This window comes from Mastomys coucha, unplaced genomic scaffold (genome assembly GCF_008632895.1).
Source record: "Mastomys coucha isolate ucsf_1 unplaced genomic scaffold, UCSF_Mcou_1 pScaffold21, whole genome shotgun sequence".
NCBI classification, from domain to species: domain Eukaryota; kingdom Metazoa; phylum Chordata; class Mammalia; order Rodentia; family Muridae; genus Mastomys; species Mastomys coucha.
Genome location: NW_022196904.1, coordinates 127425809 through 127437036, shown reverse-complemented (window position 1 = coordinate 127437036; position 11228 = coordinate 127425809). Strand labels below are relative to the sequence as shown.

Below are 11228 nucleotides of genomic sequence, written 5' to 3'. Positions count from 1 at the left end.
TTTTGCCACCTTAATGAATGACAAGCTCCTCTGAGAAGCTTTATACATGTGTTTTTAACTCCCTTCTTATACCTCTAGATCTCCCCAAATCTACACAGTCTGTCACAGTTGGGTGTGTGACCTACTTTATAGCTACCCTCAGACCTCTCTAAAGGACCCTCAGATGGTCCACAGTAGACTGTGACAATCTGATCTGGCTGAGCTGGGTGAGTCTGGTCACAGCTCTGTCCATCACTGCTTCAGATACACCTGTGAGAGTCATTCACTCAGAGAGCCCCTGCTCCGTATGTCACCAACAATGTACCAAGTACTCAGTCATAGAGAATAGTCCTATGTGGATGTGGATCACCTCACCAGTCAAAGAGTTTGTGGGATATACAACAAGAACTGATTATGAAAGATAGAATTGTTTATTAAGGAAACCTCTCTGGTATGTTGTACATACACACTTGTGTTGGTTGAAGTGGGTCCTCACCCAGGAATACCTTAAGAGTGTGACCATGAAGGAGCTAGAGAGAGGACCCAAGGAGCTGAAGGGTTTGCAGCCCCTTGGACAAACAACAATATGAACTAACTAGTACCCTCAGAGCTCCCAGGGGCTAAAACTCCAACCAAAGAGTACACATAGGGGGACTAATGGCTCCAGCAGCATGTGTATAGCAGAGGATGGTCAAGTCAGTCATCAATGGGAGGAGAGGACCTTGGCCCTGTGAAGGTTCTATGCCCCAGTGTAGGGGAATGCCAGGGCCAGTAAGCAGGAAGGGGTGGGATGGTGAGCAGGGGGAGGGGGGAGGGAACAGGGGTTTGTTTTTGTTTTAGTTTTAGTTTTGTTTTTTTTTCTCTTTCTTTCTTTCTTCCTTTCTTTCTTTCTTTCTTTCTTTCTTTCTTTCTTTCTTTCTTTCTTTCTTTCTTTTTTCTGGAGGGGAACCTGGGAAAGGAGATATTGTTAATAAAGAAAACATCTAATAAAAAAATAGAAGAAAAAAAAAGAGTGTGACCACAATCCTTAGAGGAGAACAGTTTACCCTGGCTTCTGGCTTCAAGAGGCTTTAGTCCATTCTGGTGCGGAGCCCATGGCAGAGCAGCTCAGTCCACAGTGACGGGATTCTATAGCCATTTATACTACTATGGAGCTTCAAACAAAACAGGAAGCAGGTTTTATATGTCAGGATTCCCCTAGTGACCTACTTTCTCCAATTAGACAGTATCTCTGGAAGCTTCCACAGCATCCCAAACAAGCTCTGTGAACTGTGTAACTAACACATGCTCAAAATATGAGACGCAAACTGAAACATGAGTGAATTTTGTTTTGTGAACTTAATTAGTTTTCCTCCCTTCCTGTCCAAGGTCCCATCCCCTATTAGATCCCTGTGACTTTTCCAAACATGTATCAGATCTGATCTTTGCCCTCAGGATAACATCCAGGCTCCAACCATGCCAGAGCCCCCTGCATGAGCCTCTGTGTATCTACTTGTTCCCAGCCTACCATGAGCTCTTTCATCCCAGGCCTATCCAGTCCCTTTAATTCCTGCCTTCTCTAGAGCTCATGAATGTTAGCCTTTACAACAATGCACAGCCCATCCAAGAGCATCCTCCTAGGTCCCTCTCTAAGCCTGGATGAGTATCCTTATTTCAGAATGGTCCTTGAGAACCTCTTATTTCCCATCACCTGTGTTACCCAAGACCAGAGTCTTTCTCATACCAGGGTCTTGATTTATTTTCTCTCCATTCTTAGCACACAGCATGGGGCCAAGGCAGAGTCGATATTAAGTCAATGTTTTTAAATGAACAAATTATTTTTAAATGACTTAAACGCTCCCTTGTTTATCAGCTGAGAATCTGGAGGCAAGAGCTTCTCAGTGGCAATGTGCCGATGCCTAGGTGTTGGCTTCTATTTCTGTCCTTTCATTAAGAAAACCAAGGCTGCTGAGAAGTCAGCTGATTGGAGGGTTAAGGCCCACAGTGTATAGAGGAACCTGAAGCCCTGGAAAAACCAGCAAGTGAGGTAGTACCTTCAAGGCAGGATATGAACACAGCAGAGATGTACAGACTGGGGCCCAACCACAGACCTCTAGAGAGCTGGATTTGAGATAGCTACGCAGCAACAAAAATGAGATAGCACAGGAGATGAACATACAACAACATGACCCCCCAGCCACAGAAAAGGGCAAAATAAAGAAGTCACTGTGGGAGATGGAAGGATATTCCACCAGAAGGATTGAAAATCACTCACAGAGGCAGAATATGACCTCCTATATGGGACGTGCACACAGCTCCTGCCAAAATGTAGTGTGGGAAGTATATAGAAATGACCTATCTGTCCAAGAGACAGTGGGCATGCGCTTTAGCCTGGGTCCTGGGTCCACATCATTAATGAATCGTAAGGATGGTATAGACTCAGGATATGATGTATTGAAGTGGCATGTTGGCTCTGTGGTCATCTTCCATGCTGAAGGAGTTCTATAGAAAGCCAGAGCAACATATCTGCCAAGGACCAAGGTAATCAGAAACAAGGAGAAATCTGGGAAACTTGCCCAGTGTAGAAGGACCTTAGCAAACATGAGACTCCGTGTACCATGAAATTCTAGGTCAGAAAAAAAAATTGAGATAGATGGATGAGACTAGAAAATATCATCCTGAGTAAGGTAACCTAGACCCAAAAGGACATGCATGACAGGAGCCTAGCATGGTTGTCCTCTGAGAGGCTCTACCCAGCAGCTGACTGAGACAGATGCAGATACAGCCAAGCACTGGATGGAGGTCTGGGACCTCTATGAAAGAATTGGGGGGAAGGATTGAAGGAACTGAAGGTGATGGCAATCCCATGGGAAGACCAACAGTGTCAACTAACCTGGACTCCTGGAGCTTCCAAAGACTGAGCCACTAACCAATGAGCATACACAGGCTGGTCCGAGGCCCAGGCATATATATAGCAGAGGGCTGCTTTGTCTGGCTTCAGTGGGATAGAATATGCCTAATCCTGTAGAGACTTGATGTCCCAGGGTGGGGGGATATCTAGAGGACTACCCTCTCAGAAGTTAAGGGGAAGGAAGATGGGGGAAGAACTCTTTGAGGGAGTAATGAGAGGGGGCACTATTTGGGATGTAAATAAATAAAGTAAGTAAGTAATAAAAAATCCAAATAATCTGGGGTAATTTTTATGGTATCACAACAAGCTCACTGATATTATATTTCAATGATAAAAGACACTTGGGGAGATACTGGGGTGGGAGGAGGGAGGGAAGGGAACACCTCTTAGAGGCAAAGGGGATGCAGTGAAGAACTCTGGGAGGGAGACAACATTGTAAATGTAAATAAAAAATAATTAATTTTTAAAAAGACACATGGAAGAGGTTATGAGACCTTTCTACAGTATTCTTCAACATGTTCTATAAATATGTAAATCCATAAAATATAACCTACCTAAAGAATAGAAAGAAGACTGTTAGCTATTAATTTTAAAATATCAGCTGAAAGTCTGCTAAGACCAGCCTATTGCAGGGCTTCCCATACTGCTGTGGCCTGGCCTGCAGGGCTCTGAGAACATTTAGAAGAATCCACTCAGCATTCAAGATATGATGTTGAAATGCCCCCTCCCTATCCTGTAGGCAGCATGGATCGTGGGAGGGTCCTGGAATACATCAGAAGAAGTAGTAGTATCGTACATCTGGAAATTGAATTTCCTCATATTTTTCATATTAATTTTCATGGTGTATTTGATGTATCCCACATTCTTGTACAAGACATCTTCCTGAATCCACTGTACCTTAATACTGTCTTTAAAACAAAACAAAACCAGAAACAAAACCACCCTGTTGATCATTTTAGCACACTCCAGGCTCAGAGTCGGATGCTAACAGCAGCTCTGTTGAATATCTTTCTCCAGGTGTCAGCATTTTCTACTTGGGAGAAAGAATTGCATAAAATTGTGTTTGACCCACGATATCTCCTGCTAAACTCTGAGGAACGTAAACAGGTAATGCTGGAGCCAGGTGAGACAGAGCTGAAAGGCTGCCAGTCTGAGAGCTTGGGAGTGAAGTTGGAGGTGCAGGGGAGTCTCATGCCTGGAGCTGTTCTGTCTTGCTGTCTGCTTGTGATCCCTGCAGGGAAGGACTCTAGGATCAGATTGCAAAGTTTGGACCATCAACCCCATTCCAAATGCTACACTCAGTGTGTTGATCACACTGCTCCACCTAAAGTGATAATGCTATCGTAGGAAAACCAGGAGTGGCCACAGACCAGAGTCAAAGAAAGTAAATCATACTGGTTTAGAAAACAGGTGCCAGAAAAGGTCAGAGCTGGGCAGGAGTGGATGCTACCAGGCCCTTTGAAAGAATGGGAATGGCTTGCTAGGGATCTCTGCTCAGGCTTGCTTGTGAAGAAGTTCACAGAGCCTGCTCTGCCTTTCCAGGTTATGTAGACAGAGGGATGATGGGGAGGCAGGAGGGCATGCTGGAGGTAGCCTGGGAGGGGCTGAGGACACCTTGGCTGGGGCTGTGAAACAGAATGCAGGTAGGAGCTTTAAGGTCAGAGTGCTATCTATGCCTGTAGGAGCTTTAAGGTCAGAGTGCTATCTATGCCTGTAGTCACTGAGCTGGCTAGACTCCTCTCGAGGCCCTGTCACTCCCCTGCCCCCCACCTCATGTACACTCAGACACAAAGCAACTGCAAAAAAGGGAGGAGCTTCAGTGTTAGCAGAGAGGAAGGATTGTTGTCAAGGATCTCCAGGAACCTACTGATGTGTGAGCTGGCAGAATCTTATCAAGATCAGGATAAGTCATAAGAGAGTGCAGTTTTATATTGAGTCTGTTGTTGGCTATAAGCAGACCCTAAGATAGGAATGAGGGATGGGGTGAAGAACTCTGGGAGTGGGGACCAGGAGGAAGGCAAACATTTTACACTTGATCTTAGCCAAAAGGCCAAGAAGCGATGAGGCAAACATTTTAAATGTAAATAAATAAAATAATTTAAAAAAGACATGTGGAAATGGCTATGAGACCTTTCTGCAATATTCTTCAACAGTTTCTATAAATCTGTAAAGTACTACAAAATATAATCTACCTAAAGAATGGAAAGAGGACTATTAGCTATTAATTTTAAAATATCAGCTGGTCTGCTAAGGCCAGCCTGTTGCAGGGCTTCCTATACCTCTGTGGCCTTGCCTGCAGCCCCCAAGCAGTCTCAGCCAGCTAGGGACCCTTTGTCTCTCCTACTCCTTAACTAAAATCTCTTCCTCTACCAGGCTGGGTATGGGGCTGGGTAGCTCAGGAGGATCTTGAACTAGCCACCTAGAATCTCCAACTTGGTCTTTCATAAGCTTGGAATGGATTCTTTTTGTGGAGTTTCTGTGAGGACACTAAGCCCACAATCCAGTGGGCTGAGTTTGGGCTACATGGGTATTGTTCTATAACTAAAGAAAACTGTAGATTTTAATAATTGATACGATTTCACCATTCTGTTGCATTATTAAAAAGCAAAAAGTTCAATTGTTCTTTGTAGGAAAGAAAGCTCATCTGCACCATAAGATGCTGTGAGCACCTGAGGCAGGCTCGCCTTGTGTGTGAAGAGTCATTAGAAACAGTTAATGTGTTCAGACATCCTATAAATATATAGGCTGTGCTTCAGCACATAGTCATCTTTGTTTGGGAGGTGTTTTTGCTTTCTTTTTGGTATCTGACCATTTATCTTCTGTGATGTTTTAGAGACTAGCATCATTTTAGAAGGAGCCAAAAGAAAAGCCCTGTTTAATATAAGGTCTTTCAGCAATTTCAATTTGATGCTTAAGTTACATTTCTTAACAGGTCTAGGAGAGCAAGGACCCAGTTAGGAAGGAGTGGGTTCATGAGCTGGACATTACTAACCATCATCCGCTTCCTGGTGTCTCGGGGCAGATCATCCTAAGACGCTAGAGAGCCTGGGCTTCTAGAGACCCTGGTTAGAGGGGGCAGATGCCAGCCTGAGAGAGTTGTTGTGATTGTCCTTGTTTGGGTAGTCAACACTTGCCTCGGCACATTCTTTTGCATCTTGAAACATCTTACACCAAGAATCCACTGTTTAGTCAAAAAAAAAAAAATTCAGATGTCCCTGTGAAATCACCAAGAGAGATGTCAGTTCTATCTTAATGTGCTGCAATGGGAAGGGAGCCAACCTCGTGGTCTTCTTGAACTAGGCCCTCCAGAGAACATCCTGGTCCAATGCCTATCCCTGCTGCAGTTGTGTGACCAGAGGCACAGCAATGGCATGAGAGAAGGAGCAGTGCCTGGAAAGCACAGTCCAGATTACAAATGGATTGGAGAGCAAGCATCTGATAGAATAGGCAGAGCCCTCTCATGGCAGTTTTCACAGGGGAAAGCTAAGGCTCCTGGTGTGAAGTTATCCAGGCTGCAAAGGAGATGGAGTGAACCTAAACAGAGAGCCAGACCCAGGGAGCACTAATCAGTCCAGTTTCTATGGTAACGAGAAGTATTTCATTTTATTACACCAGAGCCCACAGAAAACGAGATAACGGCCAGTGCTCTCTTTTAAAAAGTCGTGCTCCAATTTGGGTAAAACTGGTGTAATTTGTTAGAGGGGAAATATACCTGCTACGTTGAGTTATGGCAGCTTACATAAAGCGATGCAGGAAAAGGAGAGAGAAAGGGGAATGATTTGATTAGGTGGATAAACGGTCCTAGGCAGGGAGGTAGATGGGCAGTTCTCATATGCTCTGACCCCAAAGCCAGCCAGCCTTTCTGCCCACATTTAAAATTAATAGAGCAAAACTTAGCTGATGATGGAGCCACTCGCTTTTAGTTGGCTAACAGCCCTGCATTTGCTTCTTCTCTCTGCTTAAATTAGAGGACTGCTGGAGAGCACACTTCACTATTTGCCTTGAAGGTAAAATAACCCAATCATATTCTTACTTAAATGTGTGTGCACATGGTCAAAATTTAAGTAGTACTGGTGAATATTTCACTTTAGCGCTGCAGAGGCCTCTGGAGGCGAGTACTACTTCCTGCATAACATCCTGGAAGAGGTTCACTATTAAATAGTAGATCGGAGACAAGGGCATCAGGAGGCTGAAGCAAGTGGAATCAAGAGTTCCAGGCCACCAAGGACAGCATATTAAGACACTGTTTCCCCCTCTTCAAATATCAGAAACAAAACAGAAAGATATGAAACAGGAAGATAGCATTGGCTAGAGACAATGGTGGTTTTGAAGTGAGCCATCACTTCTCCCTCCCCCACCATTCCCTGGCAGGGCTGCTGGGGACCAGTCCATACCTCTCAGATCTGTATGGATGGATACAGAGCTGTTATGGACTTTACCAGTGAAAAGGCATGTGGGTTTTTATTGATGGTTTTGTTTATGTTTACATGAATATTTAAATGATCTTCTGTTTATTTTTTAGTGTTCTGGATGCTGGGCTATAGCATTATGATTAGAACAGCTTTGTCCTTCTTCCTTGACTTTATGGTCTGCAAGCAACATGTTCTTTAATGGTAGAGCAATGAGTAGCCTCCCTCCCTGTGACAAAGGGAGAGCATTGAGGCTGTGCATGTGATTCAGTTGACAGAATGATTGCCCAGAATGCATGAAGTCCCAGATGACATCTCCAGACACAGTGGCATACACTTGCAGTCCTCACACTCAGGAGGTGGAGGCAGGAGGATCTGAAGCTCATAGCATGTTCAAAGTCAGCCTAGAATACATGACACCCTGTCTCAAACAAGGGAAACAAGCAAGCAACAGCAAGGAGAGGACATTCTATTCTATTCTAGGGAGTAGCAAAGAGAAGTTCATAATCCTATGTGGTACCTGGCTCCCGAGAGAAAAGAGCCTGCTCTAGAATGTTGAATACTCTCTGCACACCAGGCAGTATTTTCATGCCCTAGACTGGGAACAGGTTTGCTATTTGGTTGTTCAAAATATACTTTGGGCCAGGTTTCCTGTTTTGTAATTTCTACCTTGATGGTTGGTACAGTCTAGATACTACTTGACATCCTTGAGAGAGGCCCCTCTTGTACCGAGAACCTTCTTCATGACCCAGGGTCCCCCATGTAGACATGAGGTTTCCTGGAAACTAGAGTGTGGGACTGGGAGATGCCAGAGTTCTTTATGTCTACAAGTTCATGCCATTTTTTAGAGATTCAGAGGCCGATCACAGAACCATAGAAGTCAGTATAGCAGATTAAGCATCTTGTGGATGCTTTAACAATGATGTGAGTACAGGTAGGTTATGTGTCCTGTGAACATCATTCAGAGTTCAAACTGCAGGGTGGAGGTGCAGACAGAGAGGCTCCTAGCTTCTAGAGCACAACAGAGCTTTCCAATCCACTTCAAGACCCTGAGCTAAGCTGATTGAGGATTGGCCCAGAAGTGCCGCCTGTGTGGAGGGAGCACCCTGGGCCGTGTGGGGACAGAGGCTGTGTTCCTTTGAGATCTCAGTTCTGTGGGCAGCAGAGCTTTGCTTACAGGTGCTGTAGCCATGACAAAGAACTGCCTTCCTCAGATGCTGGGCTTCTGTGCTGTCTTTGGCAAACAGCGTTTAAATTCTAATACTCAGTTTCATGATGACTTTCTTCCATGCATTTGTTTTAAGATATTTGAGCAGTTTGTCAAGACAAGAATCAAAGAAGAATACAAGGAAAGGAAAAGTAAATTGTTGCTAGCCAAAGAAGAATTCAAGAAACTTCTAGAAGAATCTAAAGTATCACCCAGGTATGAAGTGAGACATATACCAGGTGTTTTCTGGATCCAAAAATGTGTCATTATTGCAGAACTTATTTCACTATATATAACAACATTTCAAAGACATTAGAATATTGACAGGAAAGACCAGTTAGCAACCCTTTGGGAACCTGGTACTGCTCAGTCTGGCAGATAGTGTGATATACTAAGTAAATCCACCATAGTGATTGTGTTTCTGCTACAAAGTTCAAAAGGTCAGCAAACCCTGACTCTGCAAACTAATGATCCTGCAGTGTCTGTCTTCCATGGGCAGAGTTATAGAGTGAACGGGGCCACTTCTGGTTTACTACATAGGATCCAAACACAAGTCCATATGCTTGGTTAGAAAAGCACTCTTAACTGTGGCTTAACAACTCTCCAGCCTATATATTTTTATTTTAAATGATAACTGGCAATATTATACTAAGAATGTATATTTGTCTTTCCTTTATGTGGTCTCTCACGTGTTTGGTCCATAACTGAGGGCACAGCTCATACTGGGTGCATGATGCTTCACAAATCACTCTTCCTGTCTGGAGGACTTTCTGAATTAGAAAAAGTCTGTGCAGCTTGGATGTCAGGAAATGCTAAGGAAAAACCAAATGTGTGTCTGGTCATCTGAAAAAGTGGTGGCTTCCAGTCAAAGAGTCTTGAGTACTGGGCCCAGCTCTGACCTCCTCATCTACCCAGGAGTGGTCATGAGAGGGAGGCAGGGATGAAGTGAGGAGTTAGAGGCTGGTTCTGGAACCTTGTTTAAGTTCTGGCCTGACCTGGCCCAGGCATAAGGTGCTGGGTATCCATGTGATTTTATGATCTCATCTGAATGGAAGCAATCATACTGACATTAAAAAGTGACAGAAGAGACAAACAGCACAAGGTCCTGCCATGTGGTCCTTACTCCCTGACCAGCATAGGGCACTCAACAGTGATAGCTGGCACCCTTGCTGATCATTGGTAAGATGCTAGTGACAAGCCTGAAGTCCCACAGTGTATCATGAAGATGGAGGGGGATATAGACTGAACTGAGCAAACTGAAGAAAAATCTCACATAGAACTCACAAATACACACCCATTACACACCTTATATACACACCTCACATGTCAAACACATCTCTTATCATACACACACACCATACCCCACAGCATGCACACACATACACACTACACACACCACCACCACCACCACCACCACCACTACCACCACATATATCACAAACTCATACAGCCCTCAACAAACATATACATATCACTTATTTCTCATTACACACATATGTCATTAATCCCATTATATATGCATCACATATACATCTCAACACATACACATCACACAAACACACGTACCATAACCCCACAACACACATATATACACAAACATCTCATTCCATCATGTACCCGCCATATTACATATACCACCCACACAATCTACCACACATACACAGATCCATCACACACATACCACCACACACACATTACATATTCACAAATCCCACAATGAACATATACACTCATCATACATACACCATCAGCTGCTCCTTGTTACACACATACTCCATTATATACATACATCACATGCATATCCCCACTCCACCCTGACCCCCACACATACACCACAGACCATGAGTGAGAGAAATCAAATAGGCTTAAACACATCCCTATTTGATGCTAGATTTCCTCTTCAGCTGTGCTGTAGCTAAATGTTACTGCGTGTTTAAGGGATACAGTGTGACTTGCAGGAAACATGCAGACAGTAAAATGCTTACTACAGTGGAACATATTAAAATATTATGAAAACATACTTGGCATGTATTATTTTCGTAATTACAAAGCTGTTTATAATCTTAAATGTTGCCAGATCTGCCCTTGGAAGTTTCTTCTCTCGTCCCTCACTATCACCTTGCCCTCCCAAGATGTAGACATGTTGACCTTGGGGTAAGGTGGTGGAGTTAGCTTAGGTTCCTTAGGATGTTTTCCGCAATAGCTACTCTAGTCTCTAATACTCTTGGCTGTTGTCCAAACTGACCCTGGTGGTCTGTCTCAGGTCCCTCCTGAGAACATGTCATAACAGTATCCAGGGGCCATGTTCCTGGATAACCTAGTGTACATACCTCTCTGCTTGGATGAGGACACCCAGGGATGCACAGTGAATGCTGGTGCCATCTCTGTTCATCAGGGTGTGGTCATAGGTGCATGGCAGTCACTCCAGTGACTTCTTGAGCTCCCCAGAGCCAGCAGAAAGCCAGATCCACCCCTCCATGTGGCTGAGGCACACTGGGCTGTCATTTTTTTCTCCTCTTCCGTGATGCTTCTCTGAAGAGATGCCCCGAATGTGATCTGGGTGGGAGTGGCATTGCCTGTCAACCTTGAAGAGGCCTTAACAGAAGTGCAATGCTAGCTGCGGCTGCAACGACTAGAGGGAGAAGCAGGGTTGAAGAGATGGAGAAGGAAGGACAGAAGTAAAGATGAGGGAAGCCAGAGAAGGAAGCTTTCCTTTCAGAGGACCCAGGAAGAGCAGGCAGCT

The 11228-nt window shown here is 44.3% G+C and overlaps 1 protein-coding gene across 1 annotated transcript in view; it reads left to right on the top strand.

The window, feature by feature from the left end:
• The window catches only part of Tcerg1l (transcription elongation regulator 1 like), a 183019-nt gene that overhangs the window by 169888 nt on the left and 1903 nt on the right, over positions 1-11228 (top strand). The window contains exons 10-11 of the mRNA XM_031388667.1: positions 3887-3976; positions 8583-8701. Of these exons, the coding sequence (XP_031244527.1) occupies positions 3887-3976; positions 8583-8701 (209 nt within the window). The remainder of the gene's footprint in view (positions 1-3886; positions 3977-8582; positions 8702-11228) is intronic.